General features: G+C 40.7%; 1 protein-coding gene across 6 annotated transcripts in view; it reads left to right on the forward strand.

Annotated features, from left to right (window-relative positions):
- Window positions 1-26,966, forward strand: part of CPQ (carboxypeptidase Q) — a 192,050-nt gene that overhangs the window by 146,785 nt on the left and 18,299 nt on the right. For 3 of the 6 annotated variants that reach the window (XM_035546181.2, XM_035546180.2, XM_050708853.1), the window contains exon 8: window positions 13,859-14,015. In XM_035546181.2, the coding sequence (XP_035402074.1) occupies window positions 13,859-14,015 (157 nt within the window). Of the gene's footprint in view, window positions 1-13,858; window positions 14,464-14,924; window positions 15,757-26,966 lie in introns of those variants that run through there. The other 3 variants (XM_035546183.2, XM_035546184.2, XM_035546185.2) reach the window with 3 other exon arrangements.

Genomic DNA, 26,966 nt, shown 5'->3' on the forward strand with positions numbered 1-26,966 from the left:
GTCACTGTTATCAAATTATCTACATTTATTGCATCACATGTAAAACATCGTGCCATTTGGAGCTATGCATGAAATTTCTGTAAAAGCTGCACCAAGGAACGTTAGCATGTAATTTAAAATGGGATCTTGGACATTTTTATTCCCAAATGGTGAAAAATATGTATTGATTCTTGATTTGTGCAATAGTATAATTGCAATGGAGATAATTAGATTGTAGCTGGAGGAAGATTTTCCAAGGTGGACTCATAGCTCAGCAGGCAGGGGTGGCAGGATACACGAGTGCCATCTTCTGCTTCCGTACAGTTTCACCCAACCAGTTTTCTTTTTTAAAATAACAAATTAATAAGAAAAAAAAAGGTAGGCCCAGCATGTTCTGTGCATGGTAACACAGAGAATGAATGCAGTACACCTATCTTTAGGCAAATGATATTTTCACTTACTGCTGTGATTGAGTTTCTGTCACCGAAAGGAAGCAACCTTTCAACTTAAAATTAATTGTCAGTATCTCTTAGGGATCTCTCTGAGCTTCATGACTTATCTTTTACTCTTAATATATTTGCATTGTGACAAATGACTCAGCCTGTTTATGCCATGGTAAACCAGCTGTCACATCAACTCAGACTTGCAGGAATAAAGAATCATACTAGGTAGGGACATTGCTTTATTTACCCTTTGTTTTTCTTATATTAGTAGTGCTGTGTGGATTAATCAGAGGCCACATTCAGCTAGTGATATGCTGCAGAGCCTGAGCAGGTGGAAGGAATTTCTTTGTTCCCCCCCTTAAAGGACAAATATCCTTGAATTTTTCCGCATCTTTTCTGAGTGAAGCCCCGTGTCACTCCATTTGAAACTGCAGCCAACAGTGTTGCAGCATGTGTCTTAACTATACCTGGATTCTTTTTTATATTTATTTTTAAAATATGTTGTTTCTTTGTAGCTTTTCTGAGAAAAATATGAAAATTATTGGTCAAGAAAATAAAAACATTAGTTTCAGGAGTGTGTTTTTTTTCTTTCCTGGTTCTTGGTGTTCACAGCCCGTGGAACAATGCCATGTGTGTATCAGAACAGGGAGAATTAGTAGGACTTTGGTTTAGAAATGGCACAAAACCCCAGATCTGAACAACCCTGAACCTTGCGATAAGATCAGATCTGAACTTTGTTTCAAGCACCTCTCTGTTTTTCTATTAATAATGAACTAGTTAGATATATGCGGGTTTGTAGATCAAATGACAGAAGGATTTCATCACCAATATCTGGAGCATCTAACATTTATTAGGAAATAGCCTATATTGGTTTAGTATGTACTGTAGCTTAGTATGCATTAATCAGAGTAACAATAGATAATATTAAGTATGTCATAGTCATGTTAAGTGTTGTCATAGTCATAGTTTTAAGTATTGTCACAGTTAAGAGTTGTCATAGTCATAGTATTATACCAGCCTTGTCTCATGGTCCTGCAGATGAAATCCACCATCCCCTTCAAGTGTTCAGAGTCTCAATGGGATATGACAGCAGAGAGGCAGCAAAAAACACTGCTTGTCCTGCTGGTGTGGTTGTATAAATACACAGTTTTTTGTGCTGTATAAAATATAACCAGCTTGTAGTTTGCTTAGGGTGTGTTTTCCTTACAGTAGGGTTGGCCATTTTTCTTCACAACTAGTTCACCACCAGGATAGTCATTAACTGGCTTTGGTCATCATCTGGACAGATCAGAGCTCTGCTAAGCCAGGTGCCATGAAATTTTCTAGGAGGTAGCAAATTGCTAGAGAGACCCTGCAAGAAGTTTGTGATTAAGCATCCAGTTGTGTTCATGTCCGGGGCAGGTTAGAGCCCGCAGGGAACTTCAATGGAAAGCTGCACATTTCCTCTGAATATGATGCCTCCTCTGGGAAGGCAGACCTAAAGGCTTGCATTAAATTGAGCTGCAAATTTGGCTTAGGAAATACCTCCATTAAATGTGAAATACAGGGAAGCTTCCTGAACTGATTGCAAATGTGAGTATAGATGATTCCTGCAGACACATATGCTGCAAAAACGCTGATGCACAGCTCATTCCCCTGGATCCTGCTCCCCACATCAGAGGTTCAGGCTATCTGGGGGCGTGCGTGTCTCCCCTGATCGTCTGGGGATGTTCAGAGGTCGGTAGCACAGAGTTTCTCCGTGCAACAAGTGTCTACTGCTGAGCTCTGACAGCAAGCTTCGTGGCTAGCAGAGGATGGCGAAGAAAGGACTTTAATGCTTTGGGTTTCTAAGCAGGTTTGTGGCATCGGCTACATGGTGCAGTTGCACAGCAGGTATAGAGATTTTGAGAAATGCATGTGGTTAGGAAAGATGGTTCGCATGGTTCTCAGTCTCACTAAGCACTTCGCTTGACCCTCGTGTGTGACATTTAAAGGCTAATCAGTAAATCGCATGCTCAAACTTTTAACTGCTTTGCAGAACTGAGGCACAAATAAGTGCATGAAGATGAATCCTAGATTAGAGAAACTGCCAATTTTGCAGTGACTTTCGTCCATCTTAAGCAGTGTTTAAAAGAGAATGCAAAACGTAAAGGATTTATAAATTCAACAACCAATTTAAAAATATCAGCTTTGTTAAGTAGTCTCTACATAATATATGTAGTCACATACCTCATTTTAAAGAAAGCACGAATGAAATAAGCTGTATTAAAATATACAGAATAGATACCTACAGTTAATACAGGTATATAATCCCAAACTGAAGTGCCCTGTCTACGTAAGGACCTGTGAGTCATTGAGCAGGGTGGTGACAAAGCCAGAAGGGCAGACCTTACAGCAGCCTTCCAGTGCCTAAAGGGGGCTACAGGAAAGCTGGGGAGGGACTCTTTGGCAGGGGGTACAGGGATAGGGCAAGGTGGAATGGTTTTTAAACGAAAAGAGGGGAGATTTAGATTAGAGATTGAGAGGAAAATCTTGACTCAGAGGGTGGTGAGGCCCTGGCACAGGCTGCCCAGAGAAGCTGTGGGTGCCCCATCCCTGGAGGTGCTCAAGGCCAGGCTGGATGGGGCCTTGGGCAACCTGGTGTGGTGGGAGGTGTCCCTGCTATGGCAGGGGGCTGGAACTGGGTGGGCTTTAAGGTCCCTTCCAACCCAAACCATTCTGTGGATGTGTGATTCTATAAGGACTCCAAGGACAAAAAAATATGAAAGTAGTAGAACGGTCAGTGTGGCTTATGAAGAAAGAAGTCATGACTCACCCGTCTAGTAAAGCTTTTTCGGAGGAGTTAATACCCATTTTTGTAATTGGATCTGGTCAGCAAAGTACAGTTCAGTTCTCAAAAGCCCCAACATCAAAGACCTTTAGAGAAATAAATTACTGGGAGGTAAGAGGTATTTCCCTCTTGCAGAGTAATATCTGACTGAAAGGAGGTAGAAATAAAATGTCAGTTTTCAGAATGGAGAAAGAGCTCTGTTAGGCTGCCCAGCAACATTTTTGGAAAACTTTGGGTGATGGCCTAGCTCAATGTTAGCCACAAATGGAGCAAATAGCAAGTTGGCAAAATTTACTGGTGCCTACTCCAAATGTTTCACATACAAACTGAAGCTGTGAAAAATGTGACAATGATCTTGTAATAGGAAGTGCTTAAGTGATAAAACACCCAGTGGCATTTCAGTGCCACCAAACGCAGAGTAGTGCAGTTTGTTACACATGTGCTGTGCATACATGAAAACAGGATCCAGATTAGTTATTTTCAGATCTGCAAAATCAAATCAAGATAATTGTCTGAAGTGTCAGTTCAGTACCCAGGCACAGTGAGAAGCACTGAGCTGTGTGCTGCAGTGGGAGAACCGGAGGAAAATATCAAGGGGTCTGTGTTGTGGGACGCTGCAGTTACATCACACTGACTTGTGTAGGCAGTTTTGGGCTTCTCGTCACAGGAATGATGAAGCAGGATGAGAAGAGGGACAAGAAGAGTCACGGCAGCCTGCATCCTCAGAGGTATTAGTGGTTTCTGTGTATGGAGGACTCTTCAGATTGGAAAAAACTGCTGAGGTAGTGTATGATAAAAACATATGAAAGCATCAACAGTATGAAGAAGGTGAAAGAGGAAAGGCAGGGCACCGCTCCTGCAGCTCCCAGCACAAGAACCACAGTGTGCCCACATGACACGATGGGCACACAGTGCATTGCCACGGGGAGCTTTGGGGGGCAGAGGTGTAAATAAGTTCAAAAATGGGATTGGTAAGTCTGTGGAGGATCACTCCAGCAGTGGTGCTCAAAACACACTGGGCTGCATGCAGCTTTCTGAGGTTATAGTGTCTGGAAACATCCAGCCAAATGGCATGGGGTACTTTCCCTACAGGGAGGATAGGTGGAGGAAGAGCTTCCAGTGACCTTCATGGGTGAAGCTTCGTCTGTTTATTCCCCATCGAGGGCAGTTCAATGTTAGAAACCGGTCAACCTGCGTAGAACTACTTCCTTCTCTGAAACCTCATTTTCTAAGATTTTATGCAAGTGTAAATTGAATCCTCAGCTGCCACCATTCCTCCACCACAACGAGTGAAAGGTTAATACGCTGCAAACATAGCCGTGATAATCCTGAGCTGTAATTTAGTCTGTTTAGTGTATCCAGAGGATTAATTCTCAAATGCATTAAGCAAAATAAGAAATAGTGCACACTTCATATTGTCTCCCTTACACTGTAGTCTCATGTAATTAGTCACTGAAACAACTGACTGAAAGATTTCCCTCTGCCTTCTTGTTTGAGTCATGAATTTTAAAGACTTTTGAGAGAATGACTCAGGAGGTGAAACAGCAGGACTTCTGATGTTATTTATAAAATCTGTACAGGAAAGTATTTCAGTGTCTGTAGCCATGAAACTTGGGCAACTTAACCTGTAATATCATCATTTGAGACTAAATGACAGGAGAACGAATGCTGTCAGCGCCTCACTAAACAGCATTAACATTCTCCATTGTCTCTGCCTGCTTGAAAAATGGATAATGAAATAATTGACATTAAAACCAGCTATCAACTACAGGTTGTCGCGTGAAAGAAGAAGTTGGAATATACACTAAAATACATGCAGGAACCATCTGCACTAATAGGATTTTCATTACAGTAATAGCTCTGAAGACTGCGTATAACTGAGGGCAGCTCACAAAGCATCTGGGCAACACCAACACGAGCAGCAGGATGCTCCTCAGGGCTTGGAGCACAGGGGATGCAGTGGCATGGGGTAGCCCTCCAGCCAGCCCATCCTAAACAGAGGTAATATTGTAGGAGATTTACTGCCTTAAGACTTGTGATGTTGCTGGGTTTTTAGAAAGACACCAAATGAAAATAAAAAATAGACTAAGACGTTTTATTCCTGTTCGAATCTTTTATCTTTTTTTTTTTATTTATTTCCTTGCTAGCTCTTTGACACATACCCTTTTGAGGAAAAATTGTGTCTCCCCACCTCTTCCCTGCAGTTCTGACCTTTCAAAATGTCTAGGGCAGCAATGCTCCAGCTATGAGAAGTCAGAGGCTATTGATTCTGTTACTGTATGGGCATATACGTACCCCCACATCCCAATTTCAGAGGGAATGTGGGAGCACAAAGCAGAGTTAGCACTCTGGTGTAAGTAGGAAAATGCTCTTGTCTTCAGCATTTTATATTTTCCTGGTACATAGCAGTTTTTAACTGCATAATGATTGTGATGTGTCCCTTTGCCTCTTTTTTTCTGAGTACTCAGTGTAAAGAACATATATGTATTTCATCAGGTCTTGCTTTATTTCCAAGGCAGTGTATTTTTCGTATGTTTCTGAATAGTGCCGTTAATGTTAAAAAGGTCGGAAACTGGAATAAATTTGGTAGTCAAGGAGTTTTACTTATGTCTTACGGAAAAACCAGGAAGCAAAAGCAATCTCCAATAGATGAAAAAAGGAGTCTGTCTTTTGTGGACAGGAAAATCAGTGCAGAAATAAAAATAAAGTTTCAGATCAGGTATTTGTATTTACATCCTGCTATCAGCAGTTCTTTTGATAGCTTGCAGGTTTGTCTTGACAGTAAGATGAAGCTAGAAGAAGTAGGTACTTGGAATGTGTGAGATGTGCACATACAAGTAATCTTGCAAAGCTTTTTTTTTTTTTTTAGCTTTATAAACTTTTGGAAACATTGGGCAAAATGTCCTTTGTTGAGGCATTTCCAACTTTGCTGTTAGGAGGTAGTATAGCTTGCTCAACAGGGCACTGGTCTAGGCTCAGATGTTCAACATTTATTCCTTTCTCAGCTGCTGTGAGAAAATGAATGTGCCATTTCATCTCTGCATGCCTCTCTCACCCTGCAGTCCCTCTGGTCTATTTAGAGTGTATGCTCTTCTGAGCTGGAGTCTTTCTTTTTCTTTTTTTTTTTCTGGAGAGGTATATATGCTGTGTGAAACAGTGGAGTGGCAATTCTGTCATCCCCTCTAGGGACTACTGTAAAATGAAACCTAAAAAAGTTACACATTGCTTATATGTTGTTGTAATTCATTAACATATTAACTTCACTATATATGGCAATGTACACGTAGAGGTCAGTATCCCAAAGATCTAACCGTAGTATTGAAGACCCAGCACACCCAAGAGACCTTACACAAACATTGGGGAATTTCCAATTTTATCTGGAAGTTTAATGGAATAGTTGTGTGGCAAAGTTTTCTTGAAAGCAAAAACAACTGTGAGGTCATTGACAGGGCTGTACAGCAGACATACTGACTTCAGGATTCACATTTGGCTTCCTTCAGCCAAATTCTATGTGGTGTATTTAAAAAAATGAAAACAAATGTAGGGAGGAATTTAATGCAAAATACTTTGCATTGAAAAAATACTCTGTAGATATTATATGCTTTACCCCTTGAAGATACCTGGGTTTTATGGAAACTACCTTTCCAATCATGCTCATAATAACTAATTTTCCAGTCATTGTTTGCACAAATGAAAAATAATTTTAATGCTAAAATATCTGGCCACAGAGTGTAATTCCAGTGATGACTTATTACAGCAATGTATATGAAGGCAGCACTGTGTCTGACTGTGACTGACAAGAAGCAGTGGTCATAACTGACAACGCTCATCATTCATTTTGTGATTCATTCATCCTCTTCCTGCTACAGCAGTGTGTCATCTTATTAAGTTGGCAAGAAAAAAATGTGCCATACACTTTATTAACACGTAAAGAATTTTTGTCTAATGTAGGTATGTTGTAAGTCAGGTAAATATTCCGCTCAGCAGCCAATTAATATTCACAGTGTGCATTTCATGCTGAGATCAGAAGCTAGAAAGGCCGGGCTGTTTTTCAGAATTCCTCAACGCATGTTTGTGGATTTTCATCAAGATACTCTTACACAGCTGATTACTGAAAATACATTGTCAGTATCAATTACCAAAGCAGCTGCTTTTACCTGCCTTATGCAGCGCATCAAACTGTGTGTAAAATAGCTGGTTATGCAGAGACTCGTGAAAGGAGTTTAAGACATGAAGGAGAGAACTGAAGAATTTCACAGAATCACAGAATTGTAGGGGTTGGAAGGGACCTCAAGAGACCATCGGATCCAACCCCCTGCCAAAGCAGGTTCCCTGGAGCAGGTTGCCCAGGTAGGCGTCCAGATGGGCCTTGAATATCTCCAGAGAAGGAGACTCCACAACCTCCCTGGGCAGCCTGTTGCAGTGCTCCATCACCCTCACTGTGAAGAAGTTCTTTCGCATGTTGGTGCAGAACTTCCTGGGCTCCATCTTGTGGCCATTGCCCCTTGTCCTGTCCCCACAAACCACTGAAAAGAGGTTGGCCAAATCCCTCTGTCTCCCACACCTCAGGTGTTTATAAACATTGATAAGATCTACAATGGACACACCATTTGTTTATGGTGTGTCCGTTGTAGGAGATGTCTGAATTAGCCAAGGAAATGGCACCAAGGGTTACAGAGTCACACAGAACGGGTCAAGCTGGAGGGGATCTCTTGGGACCATCTGGTCCAACGCCCCTCCTCGAGCAGGGTCTGCTACAGGAGGTTGCCCAGAGCGGTGTCCAGTCAGGGTTTGGGTATCTCCAAGGTACTCCAAGGATACTCCACAGCCTGGCTGGATGACCTGTGCCAGTGTTTGAACACCCTCATAGTGGCAAATAAAAAATAAAAAGGGGGTTCTCATGTACAGATAGATTTTCATGTGTTTTATTTTTCATGTGCCCATTGCCTCTTCTCCTGTCAGTGGGTACTACAGAGAAGAGTCTGTCTCCCTCTTTTTCATCCCCCTTCCATTTGGTATTTATACCCACTGAGAAAATCTCCTGAACAGTCCCAGCTCTCAGCCTCTCCTCCCAGGAGAGCTGCTCCAGGCCCTTAATGATCTCAGTGGCCCTTCCTCTGACTCTCTCCATCAAGGAGCTCCAGATGGATAGATGCGGTTCCTAGGGATGATGCCCCCGGTGCAGCAGCACAGAAGGAGGCATATATTACTCCTGCTCCATGAGGTAACCACCATCTGGGAGCAGGAAGCAAGATCCTGATGGCATATTCGTGACAGTACCTTAGGCAAGTCACAAACAGAGCAAATGGAGAGGGCGGTGGGGTTTGCAACGGTAGCAGCAGCAGGAGGGCAGACAACAGTTGTTACATTTGGTTGTTGCTTCTGGTAACAGTGACCGTAATTCACATTAGTAAAATGGCTGCTTTGGTGCAGTTTTACACCGTTGCCTTATTTTTCTCACTACTGCATGACAGTGATTTGATTCATGAAGAAAGGCTTGTGCATGGTGGCAAGGCTTGGGAGATGGCTAGTCTTAGAGGAAGGTGCAGCACCTGGGGAAGGTAAGACAGGTTTATATCTGAGGGGCTGGTTGAACTGTGTGTAGCAGGCCTGCAACGCTTAGGATCAGTGTGCTTCCTAGAAGTGGGGTTGGATCGCAGGACACCCGCCTGCTGTGCTAAGGGAACCCCTGTGATTAATGATTTTCCCAGCTCGGATGACACCTGTATCACTCTAACCCCTCCAGTGCAATTTGGGTTTTCAGCAGGCATTTGATCACAAGAGACCATATGCTGGTCCTACATGTTTTTAAAAATATTACCTTTGTGGAGTAAGTTGGGCAAGTGCTGCACAAGGGACTCTGCTCTGCAACTGAGCACAGAATCAATTTCAGCAGCAGCTTGCTCACGTTCACTAATAGGCCAGGTATAAGGGGGTGATCTCAGGAGCTGAAAGCAGGAAAACAAAACAAAAAACCACAGCCCTCACAACAAAGAAAGCCAAGCTGCGAAGTTGGAGGCATCAGGTAGTTATTTGCATCTGACCAACTTTTGCAAGCATTTCCCACAAATGTCAGCCAAGCAAGGCAGTGCCTCGCTGCATCGAGGAGAAGCAGGCCGAGCGTGCTGTAGTTCCCTAAGCACACTCATGGTCCTACCAAAGAGTGGGCTGCTCCAGACACGAGGTATTTCTTCCATGGCTCCTCCATCAGACCCATGCCAGTGGGTCCCCCCAGGCACTGGGGGTCACGAATGGCACTAAATATCTGCCTTTAGGTAGCTGAACTGCACCACCGTCCTAAAGAGGCATTCCTGCTACTTTGTAATGGAATTATGAATTAACTGGGTGTTATCTTACTGAAACTGTAAATGATTAATTATTTTCAGTTTTTGATTTCCAGTATTTCTGATTCAGTCAAACAATAAGTACAGCATTTTTGGCAGCTGCTTTTAACATTCCCTATTTTCATGCCATAACATTTACTACATCCAGCTAGAAGTAATTTCTCAGTAAATTCTTTATTGGCCAGCAGTGTTCCTCATGTGATTTGCATCACTGTAAATGTGAACAGACTGCAAAAGGCCGATTAAAGGGGGTTGTTTGGCAAACATCCCCTTTTTCGTTATGGGTGTTCTTGTTCTGCAATCTGGAACACAAGGAAAGTAGCAAAAGACCATAAAATGGGATAGTGGAGCACCAAGCCCATCACTTGTTTTTCTGTTTGAGTATTGTTTCCACCTGGAAATCAGAATTAAATACGTGATGCATACCTACATAATGCCTCCCTTCTGAGGCTTTTTAAGTACTTAATTAGACCTTTCAGCACTCTCGTAAGGCTGTATGCCATTCACTTTGTAGGTGGCTAGCATGGAGATGGGTGAATAATTTATTGGCAGATTTATGAGGCATGGCTACTCATCTGTTTTACTTGACTGCTAGCTTATGCAGCTTGCAAAAATAAACCTCCATTTGTTACTATCTGTTGTTCCTGAGGGAAATGTCACCATCTAAACAGTAAGAGCAACAACAAAAACTTAAATCATTTAGGTGAAAAAGCAAAAGAGTTGGCAAATGGAGTTTTGAACTTTGTATCTAGATTTTTTTTTTTCTGATTTCTCACTGTGTTTAAAACTTCTGGAATTGGCAAATTCAGCTTCCAGATAGACTTTGTTTGAGAAAGGTTAATAATATAGTGGCTATGTGGGATCCAGTATGGTCAGCCAGCTGATCTATGTTGAAATCTTACTGTCTGAAACATTATGCAGAATTCTTCTCTCCCTTTCTCCTAAATTCTGTAGGATGACTGTTTATATTCGAAGCATTTTTTCTTTTGTTAGTGTTTTAGAAAAAGGGCTGTAGCATCCTGCTGACTTTATTTAGGTAATTCGACATGACTGCAGTCTGCAGAGTATCTCAGAACTTCCCTCCTCACAGTCATCTGCACAGGTTCATCTCAGTCCTGGATGCATTTGCTGGTGAAGGGGCAATATTCAGCATCTTCCCACAGCCTGGCGACCTCTGGAAGCCATAAATATCTTCTGGCAACTCACGTTAGTGCAGGGGAGCCTCAAGTTTGGAGTAGGAGACATGAAAATTGCTTGCAGTTATACCTGTGCCTGAGGATGTATCATGTCTAGAGGCTTGTGTGAGGTGTTCACCTGTAAGCTTCTCTTGTATTCAAAGCTAAGAGTATAGATTTTCACTTTTGTTTCTGATTACATAGGATAAAACTACTTTTGTGGGGTCTTTCCATTAGTCTCATAAGATGTTTACAGGTCAGTGACTCAAGTGATAGCCTAAGACATCGAAGAAACAATGTGGCCAGTTTCGGAACCCTTCAATATTTTCTCTGCTCACACACTGCTCACACACTCCCTGACAAATCCTTCTGCCAGAGTTCTTACACAGTAATTGCTGGTGTCAAAGTTAGATCATTTTCTGATTTTTAAATCAATTTAGAGAAACAAATCTATTTCAGCATTTTGGGGAGTTAAACATTACAAAGGGAAGGGTATTTATCCTTGTACCATTCACAGAGAAAAAACACTACTCTCTAAGTCCATAATTACTATGATTAGTGGAATGTCTACTACAAATTCCAGACAACAAATTTTTACCCTAAGTCTTATAAAAATATTCAAAAACTATAATGGATTTTCCTCAGTGACTTAACTCATAATGCATCTGTAGGGCAGAATTCCATCAGTTAAAGAATTTATCATAGTTCAATTACTTTATGGTTGTATATATTTAAAAGAATTCAGAATAAAATTTTAAAAGTGAGTATGAGTTGACATAAATTCAATGCTAAAATTATTGGAACATATTTCAGCACCTGTAACCAACCCAGTGACTTCAGTGGGATTGCATTGGTTCAAGTCAGTGGCAAACAAGTCTCTTAAGAGCAAGAAGAGACTCTTAAAATGAAATCACAAACTGTATAACCATATGCTGTAGCATTTGGTCTTTCTCTCTTATGAAGGGATCTTCATTCCATATGGGATGGACTTATAAAATGTGTTACCTTTCTTTTCTTTCGCCCTAAAATAGCAGTGAAAGAAGCAGTCCAGGTCAGTTCCCATCATGGCAGTAATTGCGTAGTGAGAGCTGGACTGTGTCCAGAATGACTATGTGAGCAATCAAAACATATGTGTTGTAGGAATGTATGGTTATGCTGTGAGAAATGTTGGTTTCATTCTCTTCAAAGGCTTCAGGCATCTCAGTGAAACCAATAAGGATCATAATAGTAAGTCTTACGAACACACGTGAATTTATCAAAGCCCTCATCATCTGATGCTGATTTTCTACTCCATGTAAATAAATATATGAATATTTATTTATTTATATGAATAATTTATTTATTTCATCTTTATAATCAAACAATCCTGTTTGTTTCTGTATTACTTGACAGAGTAGGAGTAATCTCAGTCTGTATTTCTGACTGGAGCCTATAGCTCTTACTCTTGAGCTTGTGTCAGAATTTGTTTTCTCAGTTCCACGACTAACCAGGGAGTAGGGATCTTCTGTGCTAGGTGCTTCCCACACAGAGAGCTGTGGACCTTCTAGCCCTGATCAGCTTGTAGAGTAAATGAATCAGTACAAAGGAGTTACAAGCATTGAATCAGAGTGGTGTTGGCAAATAGCACATTTTCAAAATTTTGTGTGGAGTTCTGTTAGGATGGGAGGGTTGTTGAGAGAAAAGCAAAGCAGATGGAAGCTGATAAAATGGAAAGATGGAAGCTGTGTCCAGTAATGGGCTCTTTGTTATGTGAGACACGGAGAGTCCACCGAAGGGCCATGAAGATGATGAAGGGCCTGGAGCAGCTCTCTTTTGAGGAGAGGCTGAGAGCTGGGACTGCTAAGCCTGGAGAAGAGGAGGCTCAGGGGATCTCATCACTCTCTGTAAATCACTGAGGGGAGGGTGCAGGGAGGACGGAGCCCGGCTGTGTGCAGTGGTGCCCAGTGCCAGGACAGGAGGCCCTGGGCACAAACTGGCCCCCAGGAGGCTCCCCCTGAGCACCAGGAGCACTTCTGTACTGTGCGGGTGACGGAGCCCTGGCACAGGCTGCCCAGAGGCTGTGGGGTCTCCTCCTTGGAGCCCTTCAGAAGCCGCCTGGACGTGGTGCTGGGCACCCTGCTCTGGGTGTCCCTGCTTGGGCACGGGTGGCACCAGGTGGCTCCAGAGGGCCCTGCCAGTCTCAGCCACCCTGGCAGTCTGTGATAAAACCACAAAAAGAGGCAGAGATAATGAACTCAAAGGAACTGGAATGAGAAAGGAAGTCAAAGAGGGGCATAGGAGGTTGGACCAGGAGATTGGCCAGAATGAAAAGCACAAATACCACACCAGCATCTCTGCTGCAGCCTCTGGTGGGGCAGCAGCTTCTGCTTCTCTTGCCTTCGGTCTACTTTGAGGCTTTATTTGTGCTGCCTGAGCCCACACAGCTTGAGGCAGCTCAGTCCTTTCTGTGCCTGTGGGCCCCAGGGGGAGGCAGCTGTTCCTGACGAGGAAGAACTGTGCCTTCACCCAACTTGCCTTGCCCCTGTTTGACAAGGGCTCCTGACAGCTGCTGGAAGGTAGGCCCGGCGTACCTCGGGCTATCTGGAAAGCTGCAGTGAAACAGCACAGCATCGTCACGAACTGAGGCTCAAAAGTAAAAGCAAATTCCAAAAGCTTTCCTCAGCACGGATCGCAGCAAGGAAAGGATTCATAACGAAGCAGTCACTAGCCATCTGAGCAGGCATAAATATTGATATTACTTCTCACAACTAAAGACTCGGTTTCTGCGGGAGTAAGAACAGAAGGAAGTGCCGCCACGTGGGGGTTATTGCATGGATTTTCCTGGTTGGACTCTGGTAATCGTAGAGGAAAATGGATGTGTACTGTTACTGAGGAAAGAAGCCTCTCAGGGAAGTGCAGCTTTTCCCCGGTGTGAATTTTTGCTGCCTCGTGCTCCCTCAAGTCAATTAACCTAAAACCTACAAATGGCACATGCCATGGCTCCTCACAGTTATTATATGGAGTTGCATGTGGATTCAATAACAAACAGTGCAGGAATGGATTCAAGTTTATATTCCTCTTTAAATATTTGTATTCCTATAATGGAATATTGCCCATTTTTCTCCGTAGGTGCCAGCTTGCGTGATGACCTCAGTAAATACTTCTGGTTTCATCATTCTCAAGGGGACACGATGACAGTTCAGGATCCAAACCAGATGAATCTCTGTGCTGCTGTTTGGACTGTTGTCTCCTATGTAATTGCTGACATGGAAGAGATGTTGCCAAGGTAATAAAACAGCAAGAAAGAAGATTTCTGTTCTTCAGTAAAGGTTGTGAGTCCACTAATGCATGTGGTCTACAGCTGTAGGAAATTCCTTTTTTTCACCCTGATTTTGCACATTATTATATCTGTTTCCCTCAAAGTTGCATACTCCTTTACACATTCCTGATTCTTTTTGCTGCTTTAATGTTTTCCATTTGTGATTTTCCATTCAAGTTTATTTTTTAAGTACTTTTTAAATTTTCGATGAAAGTATGATGCCTCTCTGTCATAGTAAAATATTCATTTCTATACAAACTGATCCTGTGCAGCAGGAAAAAATGTAAGGAAATAAATTCATTGCATCAGAATAATTATTGTATTGAGTTAGTGAACATGTTTATGAGTTAATTATCTGCCTTTCAATCTGTGCATTCATATGATATTCTATTAATAAAACAGCCTTTTCTACTTACTCTTTTAAGGCAATGCTGTATTTTTCAGGCTCTAGGACAAATTAATCATAGAATCATTAAATGGCTTGGGTTGGAAGGGATCTTGAAGATGATCTAGTGCCAACCCTTCCCTGCCATGCGCAGGGATGCCACCTTGGCTGTTCTAATGGTAATATATAGTAAAATGGTCAGTTAATTGTCAAACTGGTAAAATGGTATGGCTTTAGATAGCTCAGTCAGCCCCTACTGCTGAATCTTAATAAAGATCTTCATGCAAGGCTCGGATAAACCAGGACCTAGAGGATAGAAAGTCAATAACGGGATTTCCAGCTCTCCAGACAGCAGCAGCTCCTGTGTTTCTTTGGTCACCTCCCCATGGAAATCTGTGCCTGTCCTTTTCTTTCTGATGGAAAACTCACAGTAGTGACATGCAGAGAATTGTGCGTGGCAGTTTTTTCTCTGAAATGCCTTGTTGTTTCAGAGACAGCCATCACAGCTGTGATCTGTGGCCTTCACTACTTGCCAACTGATGTCCAAATGAAGTGTAAGAGCAGATTTTGGTTCATGCTGCTGAAGCCATTCACAGAGCTGCCCCTCTCTCTTTGCTGGGATGCTCTTCCCTGCTGGAATTTAGGCAAAAGGACGCTGGTACATGGGCACTTTTAAGGAGGAGTGAACCTGGGAATTTGATTATTATATTCTACCCTGTGGTTTGGTTTTGTTTGGTTTGGTTTGGTTTGTTGTTGTTTTCTTTGTTAGTTTGGTTGGTTTGGTTTTGCTTTGTTTTTGCTTTGTTTTGTTTGTTTTGCCTTCCTGCTGAAAGATGTTTTATATTCAGAGTTTTGGAAGTTTCTGTAAAGCAGATAAAGACTGGTGTTGGGGAACATTTTAGAGCATATGATTTCTTCTCATTTCTTTGTGACATGGTGCTTGTTTGTGGTTTTAAATTTTACAACAAGCAGACTTGCTGATGTGACTAACTGCTGCAATATAATCAATGCAAAACAACGGATGTAACAAACAATGCACGGTATTAAACCAAATGGCAGGCAATCTCATGTGCTGTTGATCAGTTCTGTAGTTGAGCAATAGCTTAGTGATGGGCCATTCATTTTTATGGAATTAATAACTGTGATACCTGTTTACCATGATAAACCCCCTAATAGCGGTTTTACATCACATTTATTAAATATTTCAATTTTCCCTCCAAATCATTTCAGGAACATAAAAGCTGCCTGAGATACTCTGCTATTTCTTTTTGAAGAAACAGTATTGAAATAAAGTTGGCAAAAATGTCCTATGCTTTCAAGGCATGTCGTGTGTGTGTGTTCATTTTTCCTTACTTGTTTGGCAAGAGCAAAGCTAGTGATGCTCACTGCTGACATGCCCTCAACTGTCTCTGAATCCAGCCTTTTGACCTTCATAGAATACATCAACTCTCTTCTGCATCCTTTTTCCTCAAGGTATGCTGCTGTCTACATCAGAGGTTCAGAAGGGTTTTCAGTGAAGTTAAATTTATTGTTACAAGTCTTCACCTGTGCTCACCTGAAAACAGGGTTTATTTGTGTTTTTCTCCATTGTTGAAGGAAATCCTTAATTGCCTTAAGTCAGGCAGAGCATCTTGGGAGTCAGGAATGCCCTCTGGAGCGAAGAACAATGATGCTGTATGCACGTTGACTCCAAAATACGTCCCAAGACGTGCTTGTTGGCTCATAGGTTAAATAAGATAGGCCATAAAAATTAAAACCATAGTGCCCCCGAAGAAAATTTAACCTTCACAGCAACTTCAGATACATACAGAGCAGATTTTGAAAAAAAATATATATATATATCAAGAATCAAGATTACAATCTTATTTTTATATTAACTGAAATTAACTTTTATATATAAAATATATGTGTATTATATACATATAATATATGCATATTTATATATATATAGTAACTTTTATTTCTGAATTTGATTTTTCTGAAAGATTTTTTTTTCCTTATAAAATCTGGTTTTGATTAAAATAAGACATGGTCTTTTTGATTCACCTCTTCTATTTGGTCTGACCTGCAGTAGTTCTCAGATCTTAAATTTTGGCTGTTCACAGTGCTCTCCTGATGTAACAGGCATAACCTTGCCTGTTCAAAAATTTCCATAAATGGAGGGATGTTAATAAATTTCTTTCCTTTCCCAGTGGGTTTTTGTACCTGCTGTGCAATGGCTCATCATTATCCCTGCTCAGTGAAGCAACTCTGCTGTATCAATTTCTGGCAATTAAACATATATAAGTTGATCAATTTTCAATTCAAAGAACTTCTTAAGTGATACAGGTATACCAACATAACTTTCCCTTCCACTTGTACGCCACCTCTCATCTTTGAGTAACCTGGTTGTCTTACTTCAGTTGAGAAAATAGTAGTTGAGAATATTATGTATATATCATTGTCAGGGTCACCTGTCATAAATTTTTGCTTTTGGTAAGTATTTTGACGTCGTTCTAAGATAAAGAGACCATGTGTATGTTTCCCTCTGATAAAATAAAATGCTGTCAGCTTTGGACTAGATTGCTTTTTGCCTGCAAAGGTCTGTGAGCTTAGAGCTGAAAAAAGAGCAGTAATATTTAAATATGTGTCAAAAAATTTAAATTTCAAATAAACATTTTCCTGAAGGTATTACAAATCTCTTGCATCTGGTGAGAAGAAGGGAGGCCCCTGGGTAGGCTTCCTTTCTGCTACAACTCAAAGCTTTCAGACACAGTTACAGAGGGACGAGTCAGATACATAATTCATTTACCCGATCAGACTATAGCACAAATGCTGATGAAAAGTCTCTTTTCAATACTGCATAAAGTAACGTAGGTAATTTTGCCAGTAATAAAAGAAAAAATATAGGATTGGGAACAAAGTTGCTGCTTTTGTCCTTCGTGTGTCAAGACATTATCGGAGTTTCACTGCCACTATTTGAATGATTTAGTTTTATATGATCCCACAAGAGTTTTACCTCTCTTAAAATAATTAAAACCAAAGGAAGGGAGTTATTTCTTTGGGCCAAGAGATGAAGCTGTTCTTCTGCTGTTACACTGCAAACATCGCTGGCTGCATATTTAGTTAGTATGCTTCCCCCATGACAATTTGAGACACTTCCATTTACCATGAGTAAATATCAAGCTGATCTTGATATCTATATCTGTCTCATGAAATATACATACCATCTAAATGTGCCCAAATGATTAATTTACTGCTGTGTAATGATTAGCATAAAAATCTCATCACTGCACAGGATAGAAATGTTACCACTAATTGCTGGTTGAAGAGAACAATGTTTTCTGCATAGAAATTAATGATGCATGCATCGCAGCTTACTCTCGAATGGGAAAATTCAAGACTTTCTGGAAGAGAAGCTTCTTGACTTTGTTTCTTCTCTTTTCGACTAAATGATATGAGAGCTGGATCATGTATGATAGAAAGGAGTAATATTTTGTGCAGTTACTTCTGGAAGCTCCAGCCCCTTTCTATGAAGGTTTGGCCAGCTACAGAACTGTGATACGTAATCACAGTTGTTTCATAAATATATTCGGCTAGCACCTGATGGAGGCCTTAAGGCACCTCCTTTCTTATTAATCTGCTTTGCCCTTGGAGCAGGGACCTCCGTGACAACTTAATATCCAGCTCTGTTTTTGGCTCGCAGTTTGATTTCACTTCAGGACAGACCAGCCTCCTTTATTTATGTTACATTTTTCTTTTCCAAGGCTTTTTGGTCTTTCACTCTGTCTTTCTCAGTGTCTGTACAGTGATACGGACACTAGGAATGACTGACTGACTGAGAAAATCTGCATATTTTATGCCTTGGGGCTCAAGAACTGCAAGGTACAGTTGAGATGACGCTGAAGAGCACGTTGGTGAGAGCTCCATCAGGGCCACCACTTGCCCTTATCACTGGCTACGGTAGTGGCAGGCAGAGCTTTGTATGGAAACTAAAGAGGGAAGCTCCAGAGGAGAGACCACAAAAATTAGAGCAAGATAACACAGAGGCAGGGACAACGGCTTCAAGTACTGGTTTTTACTCTGCTGTGCTGGGTGAGCTGAGAAGCGCTACCTGAACCTGCCTCAGATTCAGTGGTCAATGGTAGCAGTGATGTTTCTCCTATTCTCTCATGCTTGGGGTAGCCTGAATTAACAACTCAGTATTAAAATTCACGATGCATGTAAAAATGCAAGTTCATAGCAGAGTTGAGGTCCCATTGGAAGACAAGAATAAGACATAAGGGATGTTTAGCCACGTGAGAATTCATCTGTAAAATGTGTGTGTTTTAGGAGTTACTATTTGCATATACATTACTTGTATTATTTGCATTTGCATTGCTATTTGCATCTGCTATTTGTCATGACAAACAATAAGAAACATTCCTGATAATGGTATTTCGAAATAGAAAGTGGTCATTACGTGTATCTGTTTTAAAGCAATGGCACTTTGCATCCAGGAAGGACGTGGGACAATTGTGTGTGTGTCCATTACACACATAGTACTATTTATATATTTCATTTCACAGCTGTGCACTGTCACACACAGACCAAGTCTCTTTCCCAGTCACCGCAGACTACTGGTGATTTTTCAGTATTATTGTGGGAAGCCTTTTTTAATGGGAAAAGAGGAAAAGAGAGTAAGTCCTTTTTTTTTTTTTTTTTTTTTTTTTTTTTTTTTACCCCAAAACCACACAGGCAATCAGTCCTAAAGCTAAGTTTAGGGTACAGAAGTTCCTACATTACCCAAAGCGTACTGCCTGTAAATGAGATGTCACTCTCTTTTTATACTGAGATCATTTTGAAGCTGAGGTGTAAAATTTTGCGCAAAAATGATGTTTTTGAGTCAGTACACAAATTCAAGAGAGAGAGATGAGAAAGTTATTTTTATGTTTTCCATCATCTGAAAAAGTTACTAACTTCTGGAAGGAAGATAAGGAGGTCTACACCCTTTATATGAACCTTAAAAGCTATTCAAACATAGCAACACCCCTTTCCCTCTCTATGCATAGTACAGGGAAGCTTTCTTATCCTGAAGGTTACATCTTCATTTCTGCTTTTTATCAAAGTATTTATCTTACCTGCAGAATTTGCCAAAAAAAAATACAATAAAATAAAAATCTGGGTTAAGAGAGTGGCAACTATAGTCTTTAGTCTTAGTTGGAGCTGAGATAAAAGTACTTGCATGTATCTTGATAAATACAAAAAGTCTTGTGAATGGACTGTATATTTAGGAGTCTTTGAAAATGTGATTTCACTGTGGTTCTTTGTGACTTGTGTTATAATTTCTGGAATTTTTTGACTTCAGTTTTGTGAATATGATTATTCAATATTTTACTTACCCTAAATCATCTCTACCCCTGCCTTTTCTGGGTGTATTATGTCAGTGATACAGCTGCAGAGAATTTGTATCTTATTGCCTGTACTTAAAAACAACTTTCCCGGTTCTTTTATACTTCAAGTTGTCATGTTGGATTTTGCTTTAAATTTCTATCACTAGGACAGAAAAGTATCAAGGCTTTTAGTATCATATACAATGTAGAGAGGCTAATGATTGCTTAAAAGCAGATAACAAAATATCTACATTTTTAAATAAAATTGCCATGCTGTTATTTCTGTGCCTATTATCAAGCTTTAGCTCATCAGTAAGTTGAGTTTAATAAAAGGATTTACTAGAAAGCGAGTCATGGGACATTTAACCATGCAGAGTTTAACAAGCATAAATCACTGCATAGTTTCTGAATGGAAATAAAGTGTTGACTGCTCTACCCCTCCAAATTGCTCCTCGTAGAAGCAGAGGAGGCTATAAATATCTACAGGGAAGTGCATGCTTCTCTTTAGCAGTGATTCTCAATGCTGAGCTCTGCACAGTATTTATTTTGTCTTTATAATGTAGCCTGAACCTCGACCATGAAATGTTGAGAAGCAAATGCACACTAGTTGTGAATTCCTATATGCCCTTTTTGGCATGGTAAACAGGATATAGCTCTGCTGGGAACAGAGCCTGGCTTTAATATTACTCTCCCTCCGTGCAGGGGTCCTTTTGGCTGTAAGGGAAGCTTATTGGAAGGCTAAGTATGAGCAGTAGAATTAATTACCTTAAAATTTTGTCTTGTTAGTTCTTCATAAAATGATGAAAATGCATTTTTATGTACAAATACCTTTAGCTTGTTTAAAAGCTGACCTTAGTTCTTGGCATGTGAAGTTGCTGAAACCTGTCTTTGTTCATCTCATAAAGAGTAGTGTTTCCATACGTATAAGATAAAATATTTCAGTAAACTCTGTGTAAGTACCATATGCATTAAACAGCAACCTATCAACGTTGTAAAAATGAGACTGTTTATTAAGAGAAATAAATTTCTAATTATAAAGAGAGGATTCATTTGGCAAGTTGATAGAAGGGACTGGACTTGATAGAAGGAGTCTAGGCTTTTGATTAAAATCCCCTTTCAGATGTGTCACACTGAGCATTCACTTGAACTCAAAGGACAAATTAGAGCAAATCTGCATCTACTTGTCTGTCGATCAAACTCCCAGCAGTGTGTGTTGGTATCAGCAGGGGCTGCTCCGCAGGAGGCTGGGTGGTTCCAAATTTCTCCATCCCCTACGTGTTTGATAACACACTGCGTGTGCTATATTCCTGGCTATAAGTACTGTGGAAGCTTGAATTTATGGGGTGAGGACCACAGGCATTTGCTGGGAATGTTTTGCAAGAAAAGAGTGATACAGCTGTGCCCGACACCGGGTCTTTGTGTTATAAATAATAAACCAGCTGTTGATAGCTCAGCCACTTGTGTCAGCCTGGGTGGTTGCCCCATATCCCATGGTAAGGGCGATCACCCCAGGCCTCACGTAGAGAAAAGAGGACTGAAGATTGGTTGACCCCAAGCTCCTTCCACACAGCTAATGCGGGATCACCACAGAGACTCCGCTCAGCCCCTGGGTGCAGAGGTCTGTTGCATCCATGGCACTGAAATGAGAGGAGAGTTTTCAAGCTTGGTGACTGTGTGTAGGTGAAAATATATATATATATATGTATATATTTTTTTTTTTTTTTCCACTCCAAATGGTTGAAGTTCAGGAAGAGCTTGGGGTCACAGGCTCTTTTTTTTTTTCCCCTCACAAATAGCCTGAATTATAGTTCAAACTGCAGCACTTGTATGTGTTTTAAACTTGGATTCGCAGTGGATTTGTAATATATAACATTGTCATCACACTGTGAAATCACTGAAGTCGAATACTTTTCATGTTCCATATCTCTGCGTTTCAGGACTGTGTCTAAACAAGCAGGAACAGAAATGGCTGTCAGTGGAGTGCTTGACGGTATCTTCAAAGCATAAGAACTGAGTAAACATTTGCTGTGTGTGCTTTATTAGGTGTCAATGAAAACTTTATCCCTCCCATCCTCATCTGTGACGTGATGGATGGGGAAAACCTTACTGCTCTATGTTTCTGCCATGGTTAGTCTTAGAGTTGCTGCTGCAGTACTTCTAAATCTGTTTGAGGTGTGAGATTATACAAGACATCAGGATTTGGCAAACATCAGAGGGGTTGCAAATGTACTAACGTTGTTTATTGCGCGGTGTTTATGATCCTTTAAAACAGAAGTTTTGGAGTTTTGCACTATCTGCAGAAATGTTATAGTGACCGGCTAGAGCTTTGGGAGATCTCTGTTAGTTGTAAAATAGCAAAATGAAATTAAGACCTGTTTTTTTTTTAAGTTATCAATTTTAGATTCCTCTGTAGAAAAAAAAAAAAAAAGAAAAAAAAAATCAACACAGTTTAAAATAACTGTAGAAAGAATTCCCAGAGTTCTTTTGATTTACACTGACTAAAAATATGAAGAAATGAAGATAGAAGCTTCAGATAAGCATTGGTCACGTCAGTAGGAATTTCTTTTAAAATATTTGCAAATGTGCACAGATGGTATTGGGTGTTCTGCACTGTAGCAGGGAAAGCAGTTTTCCCAAAATTATTGTGATTTCTACAAAAATCCTTCTGTTGCCATTAATCCCCAGCATTCTAACAAGCTCCAAATTTACTGCCATGCTGTAAAAATCTGCTTTCTGGCCACTTTTTTTCCTTTGGATCAGCTCAGTCTGGTGGTTTTAACATAGGACAATAAAGCAGGAACTCCCAAGCCCTAATCCTGACTCTGTAACCATCTTGCTGGGTGGTCTTGGCACACCTTACAGGTACGTCTCCTGTGTGGATTTAATCTGTGAAAAATAAAACCAAAAATGGTCTATTTCCTAGACTGGATGCTATCAAAAGCATGGAACACTGTTTGTTCAAATGAGGAATCCTTTATCTTTGGTCATAACCTGAAAGCAGCTGAGGTTTTGGCATCATGTAATTACGGTCCATAGGTGAGTTAACTTTGCAACTAAACAATAACAGCTTGGCTAGAATCTAAATACCATTGTGGCCTGACTTCACTGCGACTGATTCATAGTTTGGAATGGAAAACATATCAGAATTTTGTGGGTTTTTTTGACCTCAAAACAGATGAAACCTTGGAGTTGTGGAGTGTTTTCTGTTGGTTAAAAAATTGGATCCTCTGCATGTGAAATTGTAGACCTTTCCCTTCAAAGACCTGAGCAGAGACTTCAAGAAAGTAGCATCAAGAGGAAAAAATAGAAATGTTTAGTACAAAAATCATCATGCGTAGTAATACCATGAGCCTGTAAAGGGGGAATGTATTCCAAAATTGAAGTGTTGGTTGTTTGGCTGTTTCCAAAAATGAGAGTTAGGTTCCACCCTTCTGCATTATTCTGGACAAAAATCCACACAAAACTCACGTATGCTGCTTCTGTTCATGGTGGTTACGGAGCCTTCAGTACAAATAATTAGGAGTCATCCCTCATAAAGTATTACAAGTTAGTGAAATGTCAGAGGATTTCCCTCTATGTTCAGTTTTATTACAAATTCTTTTACTTTCCTTTCCATTTCCTTAGTAGATACAATTAATGACACTGAAGGCTTCTCAGGGTATAAATTAAAGTGAGAATTTGAAGTAATGCCAGTGGCTTAAGAAGACTGTTTACTGATAACTCTGTTTTCAAGCTCCTGAATACATCAATTACTTGCTTTTTCACCTGCCAACCCCTGGCTCCAGATTTGATACATGGTATTAACTGCATCACTTTGCTAAAGGAAATTACAACAGAACTTAGTTATATAAAACTGCTCTTTGTACTTTAGGTGAAACTAAAATTCAAAACGACTTCACGGCCTCAAATACTTTTTTCCAAATGCTTTCATTAAAAGTCAATTTCAATTTGTGTCACTAGCAATGCGCATATTCACAATTCACACAGCCAAAAAACAAAGCAGCATGAGGAGAATTTATTCCTCCTGCAGGCAGTCAGGTAATCAAAAAGTTTTGGGGAATAAAGTTGAACCAGCAATTACGTACAATGGATCTGAGATGCTGCTCCCCTCTAAACTGGAGTCAGGCTTCAGATTTCAGAAACCACATCAGTTTGCCAGCAACGACCACCAAAACCAATTTAATGTCATATGACAAAGAGAAGGAATGAACACCGTATTTATGTCTTGCATTTAGTGTGGAAAAATACCTCAACATCTTTAGGGAAATGCGATGTATAAAGTAAAATGCCAAGAAGTGCAAGTGGGAAGATGAGAAATTCGTAATGCGCCCACATACAGTAACATAGCACTATCATACCTGAGGCACTCAACTGTTCCGTGAGCTGGAAAAAATAAAGAGGAAACTGAAGACCAAAATGCCTACTTTTAGTGCAACTACATAAGAAGTTAGAAGTTTGAATCCAGGAAACACTCCAGTTGCCTCAGATGTTGTTATAGGACCAAGACTTGGTCTGGCTGATGGCAGGCTTGGAAGTTTAAAGCAGCTTTAAGCAGACCTAAGCCAGCTGGATGGAAGAAGTGTATAAGTGATGGGTTCGTTACTGTTCATCACCCAAGTAGGTGAAAATCAGCTGATCTTGGTGCACTTTTATTAGGATTCTGGTTCAAGGGAAATTGGAAACAACAACCCTTGGTGCCAGAACTCTTGTACGAAGTTGTGGTTGGAAACTGCAGTGTGTAATATTGCTGTAGCAGGGCTTTTCATCTTTCTTTTTCCTTTCACAGAGGATGTTTCACACTGCATGTTTCATGCAGTCAGTTCTGAGTCTTTTGTCAAGGTTTACTTTAAAGTTTGAAATTGATGGGCTTCCCACTATTTCCCCTGAGCAAGTTTTCTTTGCAATGAATCTTCTCTGCAAACTTCTTTGGAGCTTGTAACTGACCAGTGGGATAACACTGGTGGTCAATGTGCTTGCAGAATCTTCAGGCATAAAAAATCTGCCCTTTGATTGGTCATCTAGGAGAAAATGGAGTTCGTGCGACTGCAGATGTTGATGATTTATTTATATTGCACGCAGTGATTCTTAATTGAAGAAAGAAAGGGAGAAAAGCCCAACTGTTTTGCTGCTTCTCCAGCTCTCTGAGGTCAGCTGCCTTCATGGGATTTCAGCAGCAGCAGGAGGATAACAGGTGGAAGGAAAACTGATGCATGGATCATGGGGGCAGTGCTCTTCAGCCGTCATATCGCTGTGCTATTTGCCTTCAGTATGTCACTGAAAATTCAATATCTCAATAACACATCCAGAGCAGGCTTGAGAAATCCAAAGGGCATTTCTGGCTCACCTGTCTTTATAGAGGAGACTCTGAAATGTCCAGACTTGCATCCCTTCCCCCCAAAGGGCTTTAGGTAGGACTGTAGGTTGCTATCTAATACTTCAGTGTAAACAACAGGAATAAGAGTGCATCAAAGATTGTTTTTACACTTTAATCTTTAGAAAGAAAAAAATGATTGCACATTTTTGATCATGGGTGAAGCAAAAGATACTGCACAGATGAAGTGACACGTTTCGCGGCAGGAGAAAGGTATGGTTGTGGAAGATAAAAGGAAGGTGCACATTTTCTCACTACTGAATTTTTCTGATGATGTATCTTACAGCAAATCTCTCTTTCGTGTTTTAAGGATTCATAATTTAGCTCAAATTAAATAGCCAGCTGATTTGCATTTTAAAGAATAGTGTGGTTAATAAATAGAAAGAAGATCAGAGAGCTATGATGTAGCAAGTCCTCTGAAAGTTTCTTAATGGCAGTTAATGAAGAGAACTTCAGAATCAATACATGACTTTCCTGGGAGCCGACGTAAAGTCATTAAGACAGGAGTAATATAATGCAAGCTAGGGTGCTTGCAAGAATTCAAGCATTTGCATCCTGGGTGCCTTGTGTCTGAGGTAAAAGATCAAAACTTCTGCGAAGCAAAGTGTTACAACAGTCTAATTTGTGCAAAACAAGAGCTTTCACGAGAAACTGAAAATCATTCCCTCAAAGTGGCTGTATCATTTTGGCAACATTTCACAAAAAGTTGCATTCTCTTCTTGACTGGCTGCAGAGAGATAGATGGAGTTTTGTTTTGTTTTGAGAAAACTCGCTGCTATCTTCCTTTGTGCTGTGTGAAATGAAAAGACTGTTGCTGGCACAAAGGCCAACCCTACCGTGAGTGCTGTATACTGTTTTTCATTGTGTCGCTTAAAGTCTTTTATTTCCCACCTCTCCCCACCCCCTAGACCTAGCTACGAAAGCCCAACAAGACCTCAAAGCAAACAAGATTTTAATGCAACAAAAACAAAACCCAGCTATATTTTAAGGCTTTAAAATATTTTTCTTTCTTCGTTCACACAGCTACCTATTTACCCTCAAACCCAGGCAGTCTCTGTGGTTCAAGCTGTTTACATCAAGAGACTCCTCTCCATCCCCATCTTCCAGTGGTGCTTTCTGGGCACTTGTATTAACTGTCATGTACTGATGCAGCTTCGTGGTGTTCTGGTGCAATGTAGAAAAGTCTCATTACAACTAGAAAAGCTCTTGAAATTTAATTTTTAGAGTTTTTTTTTTCATTTTTTTTTCCATGTTGCTTCCTTTGGGTTTGGATGGTGATAGGCAGCGAACATCCCTTTAATCCTAACTGTGTCTTTGGGGAAACAACAACAACAAAAATAAATTAATTAATTAATTAATTAATTAATAAAAAACACAGAGAAGTTGCCCAGAGAAGCTGTGGATGCCTCATCCCTGGAGGTGCTCAAGGCCAGGCTGGATGGGGCTTTGGGCAACCTGGTGTGGTGGGAGGTGTCCCTGCCCATAGCAGGGGGTTGGAACTGGGTGGGCTTTAAGGTCCCTTCCAACCCAAACCATTCTGTGAGTCTCTGAGTCTATGAAAACAACCAGAGGAAAGCCTGTCCCTTGAGACTTGAATATAAACAAGTGCTCCATGCTGGCACTTAGATTTGGCATGGCACTAGGGCTCAGGAAGGATCAGCGTTACAGCTTGCAAGCCAGTGACTGGCATGTGTTGCTCCTCAGACAGAGGGAACTTCCACTAAGTTGGACACTGAGCACAGCTTTCTGTACTGTATTTTCCTCTGAGTCTCAAGTCTGAAGAAACCCCATACTCTCAAAGGAAACTCAGT

Source organism: Cygnus atratus, chromosome 2 (assembly GCF_013377495.2).
Source record: "Cygnus atratus isolate AKBS03 ecotype Queensland, Australia chromosome 2, CAtr_DNAZoo_HiC_assembly, whole genome shotgun sequence".
Lineage (NCBI taxonomy): Eukaryota > Metazoa > Chordata > Aves > Anseriformes > Anatidae > Cygnus > Cygnus atratus.